General features: G+C 46.0%; 3 protein-coding genes across 5 annotated transcripts in view; 2 read left to right on the plus strand and 1 right to left on the minus strand.

Annotated features, from left to right (window-relative positions):
- Window positions 1–10563, plus strand: part of LOC119171869 (acetylcholinesterase-1) — an 82027-nt gene extending 71464 nt beyond the window's left edge. For both annotated transcript variants that reach the window (XM_037422731.2, XM_075892521.1), the window contains 4 exons: window positions 1526–3386; window positions 3708–4114; window positions 6271–6420; window positions 9441–10563. In XM_037422731.2, coding sequence (XP_037278628.2) covers window positions 2235–3386; window positions 3708–4114; window positions 6271–6420; window positions 9441–9744 — 2013 coding nt within the window. In that variant the 5' untranslated portion in view covers window positions 1526–2234 and the 3' untranslated portion in view covers window positions 9745–10563. The remainder of the gene's footprint in view (window positions 1–1525; window positions 3387–3707; window positions 4115–6270; window positions 6421–9440) is intronic.
- LOC119172579 (uncharacterized) overlaps window positions 1–17863 on the minus strand; it is a 116482-nt gene extending 98619 nt beyond the window's left edge. Inside the window, exon 1 of the mRNA XM_075892518.1 lies at window positions 17426–17863. The gene's annotated coding sequence lies outside the window, so the exon portion shown is untranslated. The remainder of the gene's footprint in view (window positions 1–17425) is intronic.
- A 593-nt stretch (window positions 17864–18456) lies between these two features.
- Window positions 18457–23936, plus strand: part of TBC1D5 (TBC1 domain family member 5) — a 32082-nt gene continuing 26602 nt past the window's right edge. Inside the window, exon 1 of one of the 2 annotated variants that reach the window (XM_075892523.1) lies at window positions 18457–18993. In XM_075892523.1, the coding sequence (XP_075748638.1) occupies window positions 18972–18993 (22 nt within the window). In that variant the 5' untranslated portion in view covers window positions 18457–18971. The remainder of the gene's footprint in view (window positions 18994–23936) is intronic. The other variant, XM_075892522.1, reaches the window with a different exon arrangement.

Genomic DNA, 23936 nt, shown 5'->3' on the forward strand with positions numbered 1-23936 from the left:
GAATACTGCAGCAACTTCATTTTAGGAGAGTATGTTATAAACGCGTTCACACTAAGCAACCGACATGGTCACTTCTCTTGATTAATGACTTCTTTTTATAATTTTGATCATCTCGGTGAGACGTCGTATAGACCGTGCTGCCACGATGTCGGGGACGTCATTCTCTCTATACACGGTATAGTAGGTACAAGGCCTCACTGATTACCACGCAGAGTGTTTTTTTTTCTCTCGATCCTGCTATTTGCACTGGCACTCGCATAGGTCGACAAACTCCTTAATGAGTCGACTCATTCAAACTCAGACGAAGATCGAGCCGCGAGTCTCGGTCTAAGTGAGTGGGTGTTAGTAATACCTCGATGAGTTTGTTGAGGTACGTGAAACGAGACGGCAGCTCATGAGGCCGTGCCGTGGCCGCGGCTTTTATTTGGGACGCGGGCATAGGTGAGGTCGCAGATGCCGCGTCCAGCCAGTCCAGGAGCTCAGCCGTTCTTAAATTCCTCGCGGCTCGCTTCTTTTTCGGCGCGACCAGCTGGGCAAATCTAGCGTGGCGCTACAAGCGTGAGCCCGAGTGAGTCCGGTTGAGATAAATGTTAGTGAGGCCGAGTATGAATGAGTTCGCTTGAGGAACAATATTGGTGAGTGTGACTGCGGTCGAGTCCGAGGGGCAAAATATATGTCATTACTGAGTTTGAGTGGGCTCCACAGTTTCGTTCCGATCTATGGTGGTAACTACTGAACTTCTGCATTATTATCAGCCTTACGCTGGCTAGCGTTTATACCCTTGTACATACTTCAACGGAGTAGCATTCATAGGCCAACTCGATATTTATTGACCAGAGGTGTGAGTCTTGAGCGGGTGAAGACTTGAGCGGGTGAAGACTTGAGCGGATGCAGTGCCTCCACTTCCAAGCGTTTCACGGGAATTCTTAATAAAATTATATTTAATCTCTTTGTATAAAAAAATGTTCCGGATCACAACTGCTCATAACTCGAATTTAAATGTGAGAAACCAAGAGGTGCCTAGTGGGAATCGATTATGCAAGGTGCTACTCTTGAAGAGCTGTTTTTGGTCTGAAAAGCTTAATATACACTAAATAACTCGCGAGTCGCCTCACTTAGACTTAGATCGAGCCGTGGGACGAGTCCGAGTAAGTAATATCATAGTGAGCCTTTATCAGAGCTAGTTCGGTTAAAAAAAAATTGCAGTGAGCTTGAGTCCGAGCGAGTTCGGCTTAAAAAAATGTAGTGAGCCTGAGTCCGAGCGAGTTCGGTTAAAAACTTGTAATGAGCCCGAGTCCGAGCGAGTCTACGTGAGAAAAATTTTAGTTAGTGTGAGTCTGGGCGAGTCCTAGGGGCAAAATATATTTCATGAGTGAGTCTGAGTTAGTTTAACATTTTTTGCCGACCTATGTGTGCTCGTATGTCGCATATACTCTAAAGCTACTTTCATTTCGCCCTTTTATTTTCATGAATGAAAACGCTAAGCTTGTTTTACTCGGCACTATTGTCCCGTTTCCACCAATAGGTGCAGTGGTTCGCGGAACCGAGTGGATTCCACGTGATTCTCCATAGCTTCAGAACATCATGAATGTCTGCAACCACGCCTGCTGACGCGCAGCTTTTCAAGTCACCGGCGGCGTCTGCCTGCACGACCAAAGCTGCAGCATCTTCCATCCACCCCAAACAGAAAAAGAAACGATACGTGAACGCTATTCTAACCACCGTATGGAAACACTGATGCCACCGGGGGGCACATCATGAGGTGTGTATTGCTGAATGCACCTCATCTGCGGACTCAACCGAAGAAAACGGTCAGACAGTGACAATAAATTACGGTTGATTCCCCATAATAGTAAGTACATCGATGGTTTTATTTTATCGACAAATATTCCACGCCGCGCTGCATGTTTCTGCACGTTTCTTTCTTTCGTGGAAGGAAAGTAGCCCGCAGATGTAACCCCTGATAATAAAACAGGCCCGCATATCACCATCTACAAGTTTCCATCGATCAAGTCGGCCGATAACAGTCGTCGCGCCACAAACTAATGGAGGCACACTAAACAAGCAATCAACTTGGCAAACGTTCACCTTTATCATGCGCGATCAATGCAGAGCAGGCACCTCGCCTACACCCCCCCCCCCCCCAGCAGCGCGGTTCCAAAAAAAAGTGGAGAGCGTGCTCCGTTATAGGCCTCTCTTGGCACAAGTTGACGCGCAGTCAAAGAACGGGAGCGATGAACGCTGCGTCTCTGAGCGCCGTATTGTCGTTTGCGCTAGCGTCAGCAGTAGCCTCGCTTCCCGAAAATGCGCCCGTCGTGCGCACAGAGGGCGGACTCGTGAGCGGACAGACGATCACGGTGAGCGGTCGGCCAGTGGACGCCTTCTACGGCGTGCCATACGCTGAACCACCCGTCGATGACTTGCGCTTCCGCAAACCCGTGCCGGCGAGGTCTTGGAACGGGACCTTCCGGGCCACGTCGAAACCCCCGCCGTGCGCCCAGACGAACCACTTCCACACGGACAATGTGACGCTGTACTACGGGCTATTCAACTCGGAAGACTGTCTCTACTTGAACGTGTGGAGGCCGACCAAGCCTTGCAAGGACACCGTTTCTTGCAAGGCGAACCTTCCCGTCATCGTCTTCATCCACGGTGGCGCCTTTCAGTGGGGCGACTCGGCCATCTTTCTCCACGACGGAGCCAACATGGTGGCGCACTCCGACGTGGTCTTCGTGAGCTTTAACTACCGGCTCAACGTGTTCGGCTTTCTGTCGTCCGACACGGACGAGCTTGCGGGCAACTGGGGCATCTGGGACCAGAACCTGCTCCTCAAGTGGGTCCAGCGGAACATAGGCTTCTTCGGCGGCGATCCGAAGCAGGTGACACTGCTCGGCCAGAGCGCCGGTGCCATATCGGCGGCCTTACACTCGGTGTCGCCCTACGGCGAAGGCCTTTTCAAGAGAATGATCATGCTCAGCGGAAGCCCAATTAACGTCGTCTTCACCATAGCGTCCAAGGGGGTCGACATCGTTATGAGCCTCGCGCGCCACGTCAACTGCGTCGGCTGGAGGCCCCGCGAACTCTCCGAAGTCATGGACTGTCTCCGGAAAGTCGACAAGGAGGACTTCCTGCGGCTGCTGAACGGGGTGGACCCGCGAAAGACAATTTACGCGCCGGTGAGCGGTGATCCCTACGTGCCCAACGACTGTTCCTACCTCAGCACCTGGCGCAACAAGATCCGCAGCACAGAGGTGATGATAGGCACTATGAAGGACGAGGGCTCCCTGTTCATGGACATCGCTTTCCGGCTGGCGCCCTTCGTGCGAAGCTACATCGACATCGACCACCGCACCACTGCCACGGCCATCATCAGCGCTCTACTCAAGGTGAACATTCCCGCCTTCTCTTTACTCGCTTGGTATTGCACAACACGATTTAGGCCCACTGTGTGTGAGCCCAACACGTGATCGAAAAGTTCGCGACAGGTTTTAGTGCTTAACGTTTCGTTTTGTTCGGGCGGCTAGAATAGCTTGGTTTTCAAACCTTCTCCATGAGCTGGCCGAACAAACGCGCTTCAAGTGAAAACTAGCGGGCACCGAATGCACACAACGCACGTCTTAAGTGATCTTGACCAGCTTCTTGACACGAACAGTGTTGCCAAGTCACGCTATAAGGTATTTATTTCAAAAGCGCGTTTCGCCCAACAGATTCCTGGCGGCTCGGCCAAGGAGGTCACGGAGGCGTACTTCCCCAACGACCATCCGGGCGATAAGGAGTCGATACTGAGCACTCTGCAGGACGCGGCCGGCGAGGGCTTGTTCGTGTGTGCCTCCAACTTCTTCGCAGAAGTGGCCTCCGAGCAGGGCCTGCCCATTTACCGCTACGTGTTCGCGCACCGGCCCAGTTACAGCCTGTGGCCCCGCTGGTACGGCGCCACGCACGGCGACGACATTCCCTTCGTGCTCGGCTCGCTGTCTTTCTACGGAGACGAGAGCCGCTACACGGAAGCCGTGCTTCCCGACCGGGCTCTCTACGACGCCGTCAAACACACCGACCAGGAGGAGCGCCTCATGACCGACATGATTGCCGCCATCACGGCCTTCGCCAAGACAGGGTAGGTCAAAATATTCTCTCTCTCTCTCTCTCTCTCTCCAGTTTAGCCATGGTATGATAAACAGGAAATGAAGGTCAATCTATTTTATTCGAGTTTTGAGCCAAACATTGAGCGCATGAGCGTGGACGGGGGTGAATGGTAGATGGTTTAGATTCTGTGCATAACTTTTCTAATCACGAGCACCAGTTTTTGTATATAGACGGCGCACAGAGATGAGCATGCCACTCAATCAATGAATCAATCAATCAATCAATCAATCAATCAAAATCTTTTATTTTCACAATTCTGTACATAATGTGAAAAAGGGAAAACTGGAGAAAAAGCCGAACGTGAGTACATCGGCTTGACAAAGCTTCGGTGCCCCAGGCAGAGACAATCGTGAAGTTGTTCTTAGCGCAACAGTGAAAAGCATGTTACACGTACCGCATAGTAGAGTAGAATAGTACATAGCATTTCGTTTGCATATTAATACCATAGGAATTAAAATGTAATGAATAAATTTAATAATAAGCATACAGAAACCACAGAATACAACCGAAAGGCACTTTTATATAACACGGGAAAGAAAGTGCAATAACAGAAGCATATACAATCAAATGTCGCTTAGATTTGTTTTCATGTTGGTTTATGTTGTTTTTTTTATGTTGATAGCCTTCTATAAGAATAGGCTTAGCATTTTAGTCTTGTTTACATAGTGTTAGAACATCAACATTTTGTTTGTTGTGTGACCCGGTACACCATCGAGGTTCTCTTTTTCCGTCATCCAGCTGCGCCGGGTTTTCCGCGTACGACGACGCCGCCACCACCGCCATCGATGACTCTTAACAAGTAGTACGAGGAAAATACTTTTTTTTCCTTTTTACCTCTAACCAGTAATCTGGTCTGCATACAGCTTGCTATACCAACGTGTCTGCTGACTGGCTGAGACATATTAGCGCTAAAATAAAAGCCGACGAACGCAAGAAAGAAGACGAAAGACGCGCGCTTTATTTGGCGCTATCGGCCAGTTACGCACGACCAACTAGCCGAACAATTATTTCTTTCAGAGACTACATGTGTCTGCTGAGATTGTGCAGATTTCACCGGATTATACGGACGTTCTCTGGGAAGCTATAATGACGAAACGCACGCGCAGCGTAATCCGCGGTCTATGACCGACTCCAAGGTTATAGCTCTATAGCTCTCCATCCACTAGAAGGCGTCGCCGGATGCATAACAGGACGCGCGCTGTTGCAAGGTGAAGGATCGCGTCGGGAAAAAGAGAGATCCTATCACATCGTCTTATCGCGATCGCCTTGACACGGTCGCCGTACACGTCGCGGTGTGTGTATACAGTATACCGACCTAAGCGTGGCCAGCAACTGCGGCGGAACCCCTTTCGAAGAGTGCCTAATTGGGGCTCTTCAGGACCAAATTAGATTCATATGTTTTCCGTGTTTTTTTTTGTTTTTTTTTTCGCCTCATTCACTGCTCGAAGGCGGACGCGTCTCGACAGCAGAGGCCGCTGGCGGTCACAATTCATTTTCGCAGCCTCTTCCACAGATTGCGAGGAATTAATAACCGAAAACAAAAAAAAAACGCATGCAATGCATCGACTTTTCTGCTGAGCGACGTGCGGGCTTCACTTATTTATTGCCCATATAGTGCTGCTGCGATAGAACTGTCGTTTTTCAAGGGCCCTGCAAATGTAAGATTTTCAGCCTCGAAGCAAATCAGAATAACAAAAACCAAGCGAAAATTGGATGAAACATATTTGGAAAATTTCTAAATACACATATTAATAAGCAGAAAGAAGTGATTTGTTATTTCATACAGCACATATCTTGCAGGAGAGTTAAGCACTCTTGTTTAACAGTACAATGTGAGCTGTTCATTTAAGCATAGCTGCTTGATGTGTGTATGGTGAAACGAAGCCGTCACGTATGGCACTATTCACATTTATTATGATCGTGTTTTTTTGCTTGGTTGTTTTTTTTTCTGGTTGTTTTTCCTGCAATCTGAAGCGCGTGCTTGCGAGCGACCGAGAGCGAGTTCAGTTGACGAAGTGTTGACGCGTGTCGCAAAATAACGACCCGTTAACTCAGTTCAAAATTAATTTGTCAACTGATTCACCACGCATGTATGACTGTGTCAACGCCCGTTTATTATTCGTGCAGGAAGCCAACGGTGCCGCTGTCGAACGACAGTTGGCCGCTCTACACATCGGTCAATCCCGAGTACGTAAGAGTGGACCTGAACGGACCCACGAGGCAGCTGGGGCCGAATCGCGACATCTGCAACGTTTGGAGACACTTCCTCATCAAAAAGTGCGTACGAACATGTTGTTCGGATAAGTGGGGATGGATCGGGGAAGTCGGGACGTAAATTTTGCCCAGCGTGCGGAAAAGCAGCTGGTATAACCGGAGGAATTCGATAGGACTCACACAATTTTCTTGTCTTTAACGCGATGGCGTTGAAAAAAAAAAAGAAAAAGCCGGTCCACAGCGATTCCGTTGTTAATGCGTGTGTCGGCGTCGGCGACGTTGGTTGTGAGCGAAAAATCGAGCTGCATGACGCAGTGGACCAAATTCTGGCAGATCCCACGCCATTGTGGGAATCAATTTCACCCGAGACATTGGGAGGAACACAGCGGAGTATATATGGGGAGAAGGCGGTGTGTGTGTGTGTGTGTGTGTGTGTGTGTGTGTGTGTGTGTGTGTGTGTGTGTGTGTGTGTGTGTGTGTGTGTGTGTCGTTCCTCAATTGCACTCCGTTTTCGGTTGCATTGTGTTCTGTCCAATGTTTAATACACCAACACGCTCAAGCTTGTGCGCGTAGTCATGCTGTAAGCAGTGAGGAAATAGCAGAGCGTGTACGCCGCGTTTTGTTCTTGTTTTCTTGCGAGTGCGTTAAGATAAGAGTTACGAGGGGATGAATGAAAAAGCCCTTTATAACGGAATCGATAGGCGCTTGCAGGTGCCCCTTAGGTGGAACTTATTGGTGGATTCGTTCGTGTACTTTCAGTGATCGTGCGCGCATCGGGTTCTTACCAGGCATATACGTCGACTATATTGGCGAGTAGCTCGTGGTACTATACGTAACATCGGCGCAAACGTTACAGAAATAGCTATAGAGCTCATTTTTAGCGAAGCGACGAGCACTCTACGATGCCATAATTAGCGTTATACCACTGATAACGGTTACGGAGGTATTGCTACAGTAGCCGAGCCACCACTTGACTAGAGCTTGCACAATAATAGGCGTACGCACGTAATGTTTATTACGTTGTTTAAAAGCAAACGGTAAACCACTGCAACCGAAACTGACGTTGCCTGTACACGATGATTATTTCTGATGGAGGCGGAAATGTTGGAGGCCCGTGTACTCAGATTTGGGTGCACGTTAAAGAACCCCAGGCGGTCGAAATTTCCGGAGCCCTCCACTACGGCGTCTCTCATAATCAAATGGTGGTTTGGGGACGTTAAACCCCACAAATCAATCAATCATGTACACGATGCTTGCACGATATAGTATATTTGGGAGCTGCAATGCACGGCGCATCAGCGAGCACGGGAATGGTGGTAAATACACGTATTTGCTAAATTTTCGTTCTTTCGCCTCCTCTAGGCTATGAACGAATTTCCGGAGACCTCTACAACGGCTTGCTTATTAATCACATAGTGGTTTTCGACGGTAAAACCCCAGGTATAAGTATTTCCGCTACAGTTTTAGATTGTGTTTTAATAGGTTGCGCATGATGTTACGGAATAGATATACTGAACAAATATATGAGAAAACGATAAAAACATTGAAACTCGACTCGGTTGAGACGCCTGCTTCAACACTCTCTCACAATTTTTTTGAATATTTGGCTCTAACTTTAGAGGATTGTAAAAGCGTGGCCGTGATTTCAGGCAGCAACAGTGGCGGGCTAGCGGCGCGCTCTCTCCAGCTTCTTTGATTTTTCCACCTCTACTTTACGTCCCAAAACCCGCTGAGCAAAGCACGCAAGCAGGCAAAGTGCGAGTGCAATGGGCACGTCCGATTCCGGGGGCATAAACGTCGCCTCCTCCAGTTCGCGCCGTGGCCGCTAGGCGCAGAAGTTTGGAAAAAAAAATCAGTAGTGATTTCCGCGAGTTTCTGCCTGATATGTTTACCTATCTATCGGTTTCAGCACACGGTCTTTTAGTACGGCTGCAAATCTTTACGGCAAAAATTTCGCTCAGTATCCCCTATCACGCGCTGCTGGAACATTTTTTGGCCTCTGTCCATGGGTAACGGAAGAACATGCACGCGATTCACTGGTAAGGTTAGCGTGGCACTCGAACACGGCGAGACACGCCAACGTCATCGAAGGACACCGGGTCGGAGTACGAACCTGCATCCACGTGAACGTTCCAAGGGGGGGGGGGGGGGGAGTGGTTATGTTGTAAGAAGGAAAAGAAAAGTGAGCCCCGTAACTGTCTGCTTCAGGGAGCGACACCTCAACAGTAGCTCAAAAGGGATGGGGATGAGGAGGGATTAAGAGGATAGGAATAAAGGTGTAGAGAGAGAGAAAGAGGGATGAGGTAAGCGTGAAAGCGTGAGAGCGACGACATATCGAGGGGATAGGAGAGATAGGAAAGATGGAAACGCGATCACAGGAGTCCGAGGACGGGGCACCACTTGCGAGAGCTCTTGTCGGCGTCAGGAGATGGCGTAGAGCGAGCCCAGTCGGCCAGAGCTACGCTGACGTCGGAGATCGCGAGGGCACAACCAGTCGGCACGGAATCCAGCAAGCGAGTCGCGCGCGGAATCGAACGAACGACCTCTTGCCTGACTGACGTTGATGTCAAGCCTGCGTGGGCACACCTCATGCGCGTAATGCGTCTTTACCTTGGCAGCCAAGGCGGTACGCGGCCACGGGAGAATCCAGGGAGTGACACGGGCGGGGCGGTGATGACCACCCTGTGCGTGCTAGCCTCGCTCAAAATTCGAATCTCCGCCACGCCCGCCGAGGCTGACGAAGACGACTAGGCGGAAAACCACGTGCGTTCCTCACATATGCATATCAATAGCTCAAGATCTCCTAGGAGACAAGACAAGACAAAACAATAGGCATGTGCGCCCGTTCCCTCGGTCAGTGGCAGGCTGTGTTCTGCGCCCTGAGCGGTTTTGAGCAAAGCTCCACGGGTAAAAGGCATTACATCGCGTGTTCTCTGCTAGCACAGCAGGCCCTCCAAAACCAGCTTTGAATATTCTGGGCCTTTTCAAAAATCTAGGAAGCAGGTGCACCATTTCATAGAAGCGACCTTCTGAACACTTCAGCTTTCACTCTGTTCACTTGCATTTTGCTGTGGTACTCGCAGGGAACCAGGGGAGGAAGAGAAGATAAAGGTTGAAGAGGATGAAGAGGAGAAGGACGAAGAAGAAGAGGAAGAAGAAGAAGAGAACGAGGAAGACGAAGCAACAGAGGAGGGCCATTCTAAAAACGCAATACAACAAGAAAGTCCAGTGACAACACCGAGGTCTTCCTTGTCGCCGCTGTCTGCACCTGTTCAACCAGAAAAGACTTTGATTCACAAACACAACGGCGTATCAGCAGCAGGATGTTTTCAATCGGTGTTGCTGGTCATTTGTGTAATCACTACATCATTAGTCAACAGGTTGTAAGTATAGTGTTGCCCGGTTTATAATGAATGAGAGACGTATACATGTCATGCTTATGAGCAGCAGTTTGGAGCCTCAATAATCTTTATGTATGGGAGTAATATCATTCAAGCTACCAACGTTGCTGCGCACACAAGCCACCTTAACGTTACCGCAAACATGTTTATTTTCTAAGTGCGTGGCAATTTAGGGGCCTGACTTGTCCGTCCGTATATAGATCTCATATGATGTGATCACGCTCAAGCAGTTCATATAAGCCTAAAACGAGCTTAGCAACGCTAAGAACAGGGTTACAATGAACGAACGAGGTCTAAAATAATATAGTTAGAAGAAATAATCAGAATGTGGTTGCAATAATTACCATAATAGCAATAAGAAGCATGCGGCTGATACCCGCGCCACGCTATAGAGGACGCCCCGCCTCGCTAAGGGAGCGTTGTCCCTTCCCACCGGCGCTTATTGGGCGCCTTTGTCGTTGCATCGGAAGGGGAAAACACCTTGACGGAACTCGCTGTAGACCACACGTGTATCAACTGCCGTAACAAGCGGGAAGTCGATAGAACGCAGCAAAAAAAAAAAAAAGTACCACGTGGATGTGGCACACAGACTTTGCGAATCTCACTGACAATATTCTACTTACACCAGTGAAACCTTACATGTATACCTCAAACACTGACGTCATCGGCGGTTTGATAAGCGGAGCAGTGGGAACTCTACGAACGGGAATCGCTGAGTGCCCGTTCTATGCACTGTGTTTCACAAACAGTAGTGGGGCTGCATCATTTGACGCATGATCCAGACCAACCATTACACAATACAAAATGTATATATATATATATATATATATATATATATATATATATATATATATATATATATATATATATATATATATATATATATATATATATATATATATATATATATATATATATATGCATGCTGGTTTCCTTGTCATTCATGCATAGAGGCCCAATAACCTGTAAGCGGCATCGTCATTGTCACACTGATGGAGATTAATCACCGCGTGATTATATTGACTTGACGTCATGACCTAAGCAGCCATGTTAGAGCCACGTTGTGATGAGTATATATGATGTCACGTGCAAGCTATTCATAATCGTTAAGCAGCAGTGCTGTGGGCGAATTTACATTCACACATGGTTCATCAAAGTATCATGCTATTACAGACGAAATAAAGCTGGCTTTACAAAAAAATATGACTCATACTTTTTGTGGGTTTCTTTCATCTTTGTGTAGACAGAAAACCTTTCCACGAATTGAAGCGAAATATGCCTGTCAGCGTTGAAATAGACGGCACCAAAATTAGATGTTGTCTCATGTGTCGATGCCAGTAGGCGTGACATGCGAAAATTGATTTTAATTTAAAAGCACGTCTTTTGACAGAGTTTTCGTATAAGGAAATTCTGACGAGTTCAAGTGACCAAGGCGAGTTGAAGTGTGAAATAGTGTGAAGCTATGTAACAATGCAACAGCATACTGGAGAGAGAGAGAGAGGAAGAGAGAGAGAACGAGAGATGGTATGAAAAAAGGCACAGAGGGAAACCGGAAAGCAAGTATCTGGTTTGCTACCCTGCACTGGGGAAGGGAGATAGAAAATATAAGGAAGAGGGGATGAAAGAGAGAGGGAAGCGAAAACACAAGAAAAAAGTCGATTGGGAGGATACGAAGCTCTAGGTTACATCCGATTCATTTCAAAAGAGTCGATTCATTTAAAAAGAGTGCCCAGGGGATTTCTTCGGTCAGCAATGACGGAGAGCCCAACCGAGGAAAAGCTATAGTACTAGAGAATTCGAACTAAGAAAAGGCCGACGGCAAAGCTGGTAAATGCACGGCCCTGGGTTCTCGTAAGTGCACGGCCCCGTCAGCCCCATTAACGAACTAAGACATGGCACTAATGACGTGCTGTCGAAAGCCAAAGAAAACTGCTTACAGGTGAAGCGAATACAACTTGGCGAAAAAAGTGGACTGAGCTATAAGTTCAGGCGAGAAAAGGGTGCAGGTAGTAAAATTAAACATAGAAACGTTGACAGGACATTAGAATATTTTGGGATAACCTCAGAATAGGTTTCGAGTCAACAGACGGTTAGACGATAGCCTATTTGTTCTTATACTAAGCGTATAGAAATATCCAAAACAGAAAACAGGCCCTTGTACGTGGCTCAGACACCAGCTGGGCGTATGACAACGTGAATCAGGAAATACTGTGGGATATGCTCAAAGGAATTGAGTCATAGGGTGACGAATTCCTACAGCTTTTGAGGGAGATAGACCGAGAAAATACTGTTTGCATAAAAAGAGAAGGAACGAGTGGCAAAGAGAAGGTTGAGATTGGCCGGGACAGGGATGTCCTTCATCCCCTCTTTTATTAGAGCTGTACGTGGTGATGGTGGAAATAACGCTAGAAGGTAGCAACATTGGTTTTAATCTGTCACACATACAGGGCTGTGTGATGGCTGAGTAGCGGGTTTACTTTATGTTGACGATGTTGTTTTCTTTGAGTGGTAGCCCAATCTGACGGATATAGGCAAATGGGAAGGAGCTGGATTTAGTGCAACAAAATAAGGACAGACGGGTATTCAATGATACCAGTGATCAGGCGCTGTCCATATACAACACCCAGGAATAAAGAGGGTAAACAAATACAATTAAGTACCTCAGCGTATTGGTAAACGACGGTGATCGGTAAATGGAGGTACAAGCAAACACCTCAACAGCAAAGGGAAAGAGGAATGCCACAGGAAGCACAGAGCGTTATGGGGATACATTGAGTATATATGAGGAGGTTCCAGGTCAGCGGAAATGTGTAACGATTCCGTGTCTAGAATTTGGGAACTACGTGGTGTGTATTTGATAATATATGCAATTGATAATGAATGTCAATCAATCAAGAAGCTATGGGACGCCTCGCGTTGGGCGCTCACGGGAAGACGACAAATGAGGCCATAGGTGGAGAGTTCCCATTTTTCCGGAAAAGGCAAGAACCTTCGTACGAAAGTAATGACGTGTTCGCATCACTCACCGTATAGCGTCAGCATGAATTAATAAACCCCGACGACTCTCAGCCTTGCCTTTCAACGCTCTGCAAAACTAGAAAGAATTAGCTCCTTACCTTTTCATCCACTATTCTACGTTATTCGGCTAGACATAGATGTAACTTTACCATATATCTTACTCCCGACTGAATACCACTGTCTACTACTATATATCTGTTTACCAGGGTTTTACTTACTAATCCAAAACGCCACGCCAACAAAATAGGATACAGCCTTAAAGGCAGCGCCAGTCCAGTCTCTAGCAGTTAGAAAATTTTCGCGTTTACTTTTCATGCACTCCAACCGCCCACGACGTATGCACTCAAGGTAACAATCACATAGAAGTAGCCGATTAGTTCGCAAAACAAGAGCGCGCTACTCGGCAGTTGACAGGAAACGTCAAAGTAGGAGTGCTACCATTCGAAATCAGCAAAGCTCCGACATTGGGAACACTTTGAAGCCAACAATGTCAAAATTGAGCGAGATAGGAAGAAGTTGGAAGAGGAAAAACACGCAGGAAGAGGGTCATCCAGGGCACTGAAGGCCGTTCCACGCGTTACCCGCTGTTTAGGATCCCACCGCTGTCGCCAGTTGTTGCGACCGGGGTTTACAGGCACCGGAGGTCCGGGATGAAGTTGTCGAGGCAGGAGGAAGAGAGACTTGAAGAAGGTTTATTTGCATTATGTAATTAGTGAGCTCTCATACATGACGAGCTCCTTCTTACAAGGCGAGCTTTCGAATCTGGCGTTCCTCTACATGGCGCCCCTTCGAATGAGCCGGGTAGCTCATTATAAAGGGTATGTACTCCCCAGATCCCTAGAGCAGGGAACACGTGCAGAGGTTACTACTGTCCAATCACAGATCACACACAGCCGGCGAGGGTGAAGAGCATGCACGGCCCACGTGAACGTCCAATATTGAGCCGTGATCACTGCAATCCAAGGTGGTGCCAGCAGGGCTCTTCCTCGTCGTGTGTGTGCCGCTGGTCGAGGGGTCCCAAGCTCATGACAGCATACTTCAAAGAGTCCGCCGAACTGCTCGCTTAATTAGCGGGGCGATTTGCGGTGGCCGCCGCGGTCTCTTTTAAGGAATATGCTGCATTTGTTGTCCTCTCTCGAACGGCTTACCGCGCCGTGGTGACACGACGTCTCACCCTCCGTCTAGGAGGGACAATGCCTGGCGGACAAAGGCAGCCGGCCGGTCGGCTACTTGATTGAAGATCCAAAGAGCGCCGCTCCCTCGTCAGCTCTGGCGCCAGTCACATCACGGCACAGCCGTAACGCACGTGCCGAGACCCCTGCGCACGCAAGCGGGGGTCTCGTGCGCAGGTGTCTTGCGTGCGGCAGAGGTCCCGGGCACGTGCGTTGCGGCTGTGCGGGAAGCGCGTGGAATGGCCCTAAAGGCTTTAAGCCGGCCTAAGCTCGCAAGGTTAGAAGTTCGAAACCACGCCAGGTGTCTTTTTTTAATGGACTTTCAAACAATCAAGACAAGGCCAGGCGAGCTACGAGTGATGTGAAGTTGACAGCTGATAGACGGTCAAGTGGAATTCTACAGCGCTAAGAAAGTACAACAGAACCCCCCACTTAGATATAGCGCAGCAACCTGGCATGCAATGACAAAGTTCGGTTAAAATGCAGATGCTGGACCACTCCCAATCGTATATTTACTTGAAAAGCGTGTGAAGGAGCCGTTAAAAAGGGGTCTTGGGTACGGCCTCACTGGCGACCTTCTGCCGGTAATGCACTCCCTCACCAGCGCAGGATTGGCCACGCTGATGCAGTATTTGGCCACTACCTCCCTTATGAACCTACCAATTAACCGTTGGCCTTCAGTCCCCAGCGGCTGCGAAGCAACTGTCCAAGGTGGTGGCTAGACCTGCAACGCAGCGGAGGGCGCTAAGAATCTCTGGGTCCGGACAGGCCGTCATTGAAATCTGAACTTGGCTACGTTCAACGCTAGAACTCTATCTAGTGACGCTGCTCTTGCTGTGCTATTCGAGTTATTAGAGCGTGTTAAATGGCATGTGATAGGGCTCAGCCAAGTTAGGAGGAGACGTGAGGCCTGTTCGCGGCTAGATCGGGCTATAGGTGGCAGCACTGGACCGCGAAAGTGTGGATAGGCAGCGTCGCTTCGTTGCGTGCGGTCTGAGCCGATTGGCGGCACATAATATGCGTCGACTACAGTTTACTGTTAATATCATGATCTTCTCTACTGAATCGGTGCACGACTCCTATGCAACGTTAACATTACCCGCGAGTCAAGCGCATTCTGCCTTTCATTAGGGGTGCTCGCCCTGGGTGACTCTCTTCACGCTTTCGCATTAGATCACGTCTTTGCTGTGTTGTTTGTACGTGGTTATCCGCCCGCTACGCACTGCTGTAGCGTGACTGAACTACTTAGTTATATCTTTGTCATCTACATATTAAAAAAAAAGAGAGAAAGAAAGATCGTAGAAAGCCCGCATATCTGTGCTATTCGTTCAGCCGTTCGCACCTTATACGCATGTGATCTTGTTTTCTCATTCTGTTCACAATTAAATGTGGGACAATCGATAAGTCTAATCAGGAAAGCTTAGTGGCTGGCCGCGCTTTGCTCTGCGTTTACCACGTGTACGCACATGTTCTTGGACCAGTGAAAATGTTATACAAGAGTTCAGCAGAAAGCTTTCATCGATGGATTACGTTCTTGACGGTGCTACAACAATGGCCTTGTCAATGGGACAAGCATGTATTTTAGTTTTTTTAGACAAAAAATATTGCCTTCCGTCGGTCACGAACAATGCCACACAAACGCTGAAAACAATGTAAAAAAGATGAAATCATCACTGTAATTATGCAACATTATATAAAGGGCATGCCGTCTAATTTAATTTTCAATGTCTGGGCTTTTTAATCTAAGCACACAGTTGCGCACGGTAACTATGTTTTTGAGCACCGTTTAAGTACCGAGGCCTCACAGTTTATGTAATAGTAATATATCTATGTAGTGGTACAACGGCCAGATGAACACAACTAAGGCTCCTCGCACGATCGTTAAAACTACAGTGTCGTAGTTGTGCACCTACCGACTGCGCGCAAATGCATGCCTAGAGCCTGCTGTTTTTTTTTTTTTTTTGCAACCAAGTCGCTATAAAACAATGCATTCACCCAGCAGTTAATAGTCCTCGTGTTTGGGAGGATGCCAAGAGCATTTTGCGATGTGATAGAAACAGAAAGCAGCACCCACTCTGAAATTATTCTGGTGAACAGGTGGTACGACGAAAATAAACAGCCCTCTGGAAAGTTGCACTCGCCGATCTTATTGATAAGCATTAGCAACCGAGAAAGACCAAATGCTTTTGTACGTTGTTTCAGGCACACCTAAAAACAGTTGCACTCGCGCTGACATGACCGGACAAGCCACACTTTGAGAACGTGCATGACGTATGCGCGCATAGAAACACGACGTGGCTAGCAGACGACGCAAGAAGCAATCCACACCATGACCTACTACACTCCTGACCTGTTCAGATAGCGGGGTTCCTATGGGAGCGCGTGTCCCCGCTCTCGTTCAATCGCTCGCCGTAGGTGGCGCTACCTATAACCTGTTCGTCTGCTACTTTACGGCTGTTTGGACGGCGCTAGAGTAAGAACGGCTGCATTCCGTGATGAACAGCCGGCATATATGTGACTATTTTTTCACTTAGATGACTGGTCAAGTAAGCTGTTCAGTGTGACGAAAAATTTATTGCACACTGGTGGACAAATGCGAGAATCCGTAGACTTACATAGTGTAGGACAGCATATGTGATGTTGCGTCCATTTAATTGCAAAGAATTTGTGAATGACTTTTGAAATATTTGTTTCAAAATTATTTTTCATTAGTGCATAATAATTACGCAATATGAGTGCTCTGTTGGCCGAAATATGACCACGAACACTGAAGCTGACGTCAGCGAACAGGTGCTGACTAGCGCCACAGTGCTCGTAGGTGACGGCCCTAGCGGCAGAAGGTATGAACTAGAACGTGGGCGCTGGAAGAGGTGCTCTCTGGGCAGGTCAGGAGTGTAGTAGGTCATGATCCACACTTCACCATTTCGGCCTGTTGCCGCCAGGCGGCGACTCTGCTCGATCTCGCGGCCAATACAGTGCTGAAGAACGGGTACCTCCTATGCTACCATGGATTAGTTGACAGAAGAGAACTAGGGGTTTCTTGTGCACAAGAATATCGCTGGCAGCATAAAGGAATACTATAGCATCAAGTGAAAGGGTGGCAAGTGTCATAATAAAGTTTAACAAAAGATACAAGATGAGGTTGGTACAGGCCTACATCGAGCCATGATGATGATGATCATTTGGTTTAACGCTTATACGAAGACATAAAGTCAGCCATTAATAAAGTAAATACACAGTATACTATTCCGATGGGCGACTTTAATACGAAAGTAGGCAAAAAGAACAGGCCGGCGGCAATGCAATGGGGGAGTACGGCATCGGCTCTAGAAATGGAGGCCAGGGAAGCTCACAGTAAAAAAAAAAAAAAAAAAAAAAAAAAGGTTCGAAAAAGAATAGATGGGCAGAGAAGGTGTTCTGTTATTAGCGGAGTAAGAGCGTTTTGCACAGCCTACCTATATAACATGCACAGCCTACCTTTGCAGCGACGACGACGAACTTCCCCCGTGGTTGCTTAACGAGACCGCTGATGGCGTAATTATGAGTCCGCAAGGATCTGTAGCCGTTTAATTGCTCCTGCGTCACGAAGTTTGCCCTGTGAACAAGACAGCCGATCATATCCGCACGGTGTACAGTAGAAGAAGAGCCTACAACGTCCGTGAAGTAGTCGTCGGATAACGCCAAGGTGTCTATCCCCTTTGGTGATGTGCCCATCGGGCACGGGGTCGGAGAGCGACTTTGCGTAGTCTCCGAAGAGCATCTTTCACTGCAGAACGTGCTGCTGCCCGCGGTCATTCGTACCATAGGCTGTGCTCGTACAAGTCCGAACAGTACGCAAAAGTAGAGACACTTCCAACGCCGCAGTATTGTAAATGCAACACACGAGAGCACCGAAAGTCAGGTAACGTCACAGAACACCCATTACATGTCGTTGTCAACACCCATTACATAAACACAGTGGCAAGCAAGGGTCGTCTGCTCGCAACCTCACGTGGCTCGCATGCTGCGTGAAAACCTCAAAAATGGCGCCGGGCTCGACGCACCGCTGCGTCACATTGCAGCTTTGCCATAAAGAGCGAAAAAGTAGACGGTAAATTACCATTTTTATATAGTATTAAAAATTTAAATAAGCAAGCAAAACATTAAACAAACTATTTGTTTTTTTTACAATTTTGGGACAGGCCTGGTTGTTTAAAGGGCACTTATACCATCCATCCACATATCCACCTATTACATGCTTTATTAACGCTTCTTAAAAAGTTAGGTCATGATTATAGTGAACTATCAATTTTTACTTTACTCTAGCGACTATAGTCATTATGCCTGGAATGTGAGCCACACGGAGTAAGTTTTTTGTTTCCTCCGTGGTAAGCGAATGCGCTACTTTATTCTCAAAATTTGCCCTTCTCTTTTGGTGCGTAGGCATGCGCCTCTAGCGCTCGTTTTTTTGTAAAAGAGCAAAGTTCTCACAGCTGCCTCTGAGAGTAGCTGCCAACGCAAAGTGGTTTGGTGGCAAGCGCTTCACAAGGCGCAACGACGCAACACGCGGCGAAAAGCATGACCTCCGAGATAGTATGTTAGCAGAAGTCGTCATGGAAAAGAGAGCGGCATTTCAGGCATAGTGCTTTAGGATGCGTCTGCTCTGTTGCCAAACGGAACAGCCTCGTCAATCCACCCAGCCGTCCATGCCTCAGCAGTTGTTTTGTTTATGGTCTTGACGTGTGTTGTGGTCGGTGGTTGTGGTGCGGTGTTCTTAATTACCTTTTATTATCAGTAGCCTTCGCCGTCCGACGTGTTTCTGACGGAATACGGGTTACTTAGCGCGGCCGTAACCTGTTGTGCAATGAAAACCACATGACCAGATCACTGTGGACTATTTTTGTGTACAAACTATAGTACAAACGATGCAGCTGGAGGCAAAGTCCACAGCGAGTGACCTGGTGATTCCCACAACTTCCTCAGCTTGCGTTCACAGCGTCTCGCCATGAGCAAGCAGATGTGAGCGGCAGCGTTGTTAAATGCAATGATGGATACCAGCTTACTGGGTGAGTCCGTGATGTCATCCGGTGCTTGTGACGTTTCCTTGCGCGTCGGGAAAATACTGCGTGCACGCGATCAATGATTACCCTCTACACCCGATGTAGCATATAGGGCGTTATTACCGAAATGGAGGCAGACTTGTGATGAAGAAAAGCGATGTGTTGGTATAACGAATGTTACCGAAATGGAGGCAGACTTGTGTTCAAGAGAGAGCCATGTGTTGGTATAACGAACCCCATGATTGTGTTCTGTCTTTAGCACTTTTTTGTATGCCCGTTGCGTGGACAAAAAGTTTTCCTGGTCGATTACATCGAAAATGAGCCTTTTATATCTGACTAGTGTTGGCAGAATAAATCAAGTAAAGCCACGAAAAAGTTTCCCGAAACGGGGCCTCTTAAGGGATGGTGATGTGCTGCAAGTGTTCGTGGTGCGCGAGTTGTAATTCGCTTTTAGCCGAGTCCACTCCAAGTCGCCGGGCGCACGTCATCGCAACGTTATGATGACAAAATATCAACGTAATTTTTTCACGAGTTTCATTCCAGCTTGGTGAATTGCTCCTTCCCAACTTCGCGAACGAACACCTAGAACGAGGAAGCACGAAAGTAGGGCTGATTACGGATATGATAAGGATAATGATTCATAGCCAAGAGAAAGCGCTCATGAACCAACCACTGCAGTCTGTGATGGAGTGTGTACATGTAGGTAAATAGCTGAAACAGACGCGTACTCGCGAAAACGAAATTCACCTAAAACGAGGATGGCTATAGCACATATGGCAGACGAAGCGAAAAGAAGTGTCAAACCATTGCTTGCTGCCACCACTACCCTGTCGAGCAGATACTTGAAAGATACGAAAGAAACTCGTGAAGTTAAGAATCACGCAACGCTACGAGGAATTTAAACAGTGTTGAGAGAGCAAAGTGCTTTAGAGGGTGAACAGGGGGTTTCCATCATTTAGAATAAAAAGTGAACTTGGGCAGACTACACAATGCACAGTGCCGCTTGGTAAGACATCGTATGCCAAGGGATGGGAGGCATAGCTGAGGACGAAATGATTAAATGGACGCAGCTTGCACAATATAGGGTGTAATGGGGGGAGGCCTTCGTTCTTCTGTAAACATGAAAGCATATGAAAATGATGGCGTATAACTTCATGTAGGAGCTTATTGCAAGCCTGCCTCGAAAACGTGCTATTATTCAAAATTTAAGCACACTGAATGGTGATAGCGCAAGGGGCCTGTCGAAGTGAAGTTTAACTGCCGGGTTGTGCCTTTGCAACGTGCATGCGCATGCCAGTTTGGCATTTGCCATAATTTGGGGCACTTTGCGAAACTGGGATACACATGTTATTTTACTTGTATCATGTGAACTTATGTTTCAGTTATTTAACAAAGCTTCTGTTGCTTGGACCTATGTGTTTTATGCATTCAAATACAAATATGTAACTAAACAGTGTATTTCATAATCAGTATAAAGTGTTTAATCATTCTGGCAATCGTTATTGATGTTACAGTGTGTGTTTTTTTTTTAATATTGTGGCCTAATTTCCTTTAGAAATGTAACTCATATGGACTGTGGGAAGGGCTAAGTTTCAGATGGTAATGTTAGTTGTTAAAAGGGTAGTGATTTGGGCTAGTTGATACAACATAATCTTTTGTGTAATTCTACGGAAAAAATAAACATGGAAAAAAAACACGAAAGGGGATGACAGCATAGAGCGTGTCATCCTTTTTCACCTTTTCTCATTTTTCACACTATTATGCCAAACATTAGCTGACACTTCCTTCAGCCCCCCTCTCCTGGTTCTAACTTTCTTCACTATCTTGGCTTGTGGGACTAAAGTTCGTGACTGTGGCCCGCCAGCTGAGGTGTGTTTGAGACCGCTGCTCTAAACCAATACACAAGGTTAACGTCGAGGGATTGAACATTTTCATTGGTTGACTCCACGATAAATTCCAATCTCTTTAAGCCATTTGTAAAAAAACTTGGAATTTTTCTTACAGCATCAGTAATATGTCTTACTGGCTTTTGAACAATAATCGCACTGTCTGTGAGAAACATTAATGTCAGGTGCGTCTGTGAGTTATGCCTGAATTCTTTCGTCGACACGTGGTGGTTGCAATCAATGCAAACTTGATATTTTCGTGGTCAAGACTGACCATTGAAGCAGGTACTTGTTTTTCATTCGTGGAACTGGTGTAGCATGGGCTCCAACAGAGAGCAAATCTTGCTGCAAAAGCCTGGTAATGATTGCTCCATACCTGTTCTATAGACTCCTTGTGGAAGTCTGATGATGAAAACAAAGCTTGTGCTTTAGTTGCTTTGTTGCCTATGGTTGTTAGCTGTCACTCTTGCCTCAGCAGGCCACAAGAAGAGCACAACACTGCATTTTTCCAAGCCTCATGAGTGTACACTTGCTCAGAGAATTGAGACAGCTGTGTGGTAGGCTTGAACATAAAATAATGGACTCGTACTTGTGGAAGATATCAGCATCACATCAGTGCCACCAATGGCAGGCTTATTTATAGCAGTGTGATTATGTGCTCACACACGTGCATCTCAAGTGAATAGAAATTAAATTCATGGCTGTCCTCATGTTTAAACATTTTCCTGCCTTGTCCTCTGTGAAAGATGATGTTCGCAATACATTCAGTGTAACTGCAATGTATAATGTTAAAATGTATTTGTTAACAAAAAAAAAAAACAATGACTGTTGATTCACCTATTAATGGCTGGTGCAGGATATTTTCCGGAAGCCAACTGCTGTGTTGAAAAGGACATGGAAATGAATGGATATTTATTTCCATATTTAAACACTTGTTAGACTTGTAGCCAAAGGCAAACAAAATACAAAGTAATCATAGCAATATATATATATATATATATATATATATATATATATATATATATATATATATATATATATATATATATATATATATATATATATATATATATATATATATATATATGACTGGGTAAACATAGGTGATCTTGAATTCTTAATAACAATCAAAGAAAATTAAGGCAATTTAATTTGTTAAAAATGTACATATCAATAACAATGATCTTGATGTAGGCTACGTACAATTACAAGACAGCTTATATCGTGATTGGAAGACATACTATTTATTGCATATGTATCACATACCTTGCAGAAGGTGCAGTATAAATTTTCAAATGCATAGCTATTTTGATAAACACAATATGTACAGTCATTTCATAACTGAACTTTACTAACCACCATAAAGTAAGAAATACTGTAGAATACCATAGAGATTTGTTTCCATAAATACAAGATTTTTGGGGTGTATCATCAGTTAAAAGTTATTAAAATGGAAAAAGCTTGACTGTGACTTTTAATATTTTACAAGGCATACATGGTATTTAAAAAAAACAAGAACGAGTAGTAGCATTTTTAGGCACTAGCGTAAATGCACAAAGCAAGATCATAATAAATATAGAGACTAAGATAAAACATGCTGAATACATCAGGAGAAAGAAATAGACATGCCATGAAGGGATTACAAGAAGGTAAGGCAATTAACTCTGACAAACAACAACGAAGAAAAAAACGAAAAAAGTACAATCAATTGGCACAAGTTTTAAAAGTACATTTTCTGCTACCGTGAACACAGAACCCTTTGATCTTGATCTTGATATCTTGATATTTCATTAGTATGTATTTTAGATTTTGTTGAATGACTGCATTATATTTAATCAGTTTCTCATATGGTCTGTTATCTCCTCCTGTGCCACACCCTTGTGGAAAAAGCAAAGTCACTGATCTCATTTTTTAGTGCTATCACATTTTTGCCTATATACTCATTTATTTTCATATGCTTTCAGGGCTCTTGTGGGCTTTACAGAAATGAGTGATGAAAAATTCATTCACTGCAACAAAAATGAAAGGTATTAAAGGAGTGTTGACAAGAGTTTTAAGTAATTTCAGATTGCTGCTCTGTTGTGAACCCTACAAACAGTGTCGAGGTTATTGTGGTGCCTGGGTGTCTACCGAATATATTTATAATGCCGCTACTTTAGAGAACACTTTTGATTCTCATATCAAGGGGGCGGCTTCTCAGTGATTTATCATCACAGTGTGACATCAGGGGGAGACAGCGACTTTCAATGCACCAGTAGCAGATCTGTGATTAACATACTGCATGTGAACGAGTGAGACATCTTCCAGTGACTTTGACAGTGCTTTCTGCGATTTAGGCTGCATACAGGACGCAGAGTTCACAAACTCAGTTTAACTGTGTTGACTCATTGGGATAATGTCCATTGAAGTGGGGCTGGCTTGCAGATGCTCGATGATGAAAACTTTAGAATTGTAAAGCCAAATATTTTATATGTGTTATTAGGCTCCGTTGTGTGGAGACCAAGGAAACAAAAAATTTCCTTCGTGCAAGGTCTCAAAATCGTGTCAGTACTGTTTCACTATATGAAAGAGTAGGACATTATGGTAGAATTATGCCTAGTCTTTACATAGATCTGATGTAGAAAAACTCGAGGCAAACGTTAAGAATAAGATGACTGTCAAGTCGGCAGCAACAACGCTGGGAAACTTGTTCCAGTCGATTTCAACGAAGGAGCTGCTACATGTTTTTATTGATGAAGCAGTTACTTGGTGCCGGCACAAAAAAGTGGAGATATATCCGAGCTGTCAAAATAGTTTTTGTTCAACAGGATATGCGGTGTAGTGATTAACAGCATTGTTTGAGACAGGTGCACACAGTTTGGTGAAATGAGACGAGCTGGGTAATTGTGAGTTTGTTCTTGCAACAGTTCATTGAGCCTTCGAGGAATGGATGTTGGTGCACTCCGGTCGAGCGGTGCTGAGATAACATTTCATGTGTCTGTAATTGGTTACAGCACAGCTTATAGAAACTTCTCGGAATTGGAGCATGCGAGGCGCACTGACATACACTGATTCCTTTGATGT

This window comes from Rhipicephalus microplus, chromosome 4, assembly GCF_043290135.1.
Source record: "Rhipicephalus microplus isolate Deutch F79 chromosome 4, USDA_Rmic, whole genome shotgun sequence".
In the NCBI taxonomy this organism is placed as follows: domain Eukaryota; kingdom Metazoa; phylum Arthropoda; class Arachnida; order Ixodida; family Ixodidae; genus Rhipicephalus; species Rhipicephalus microplus.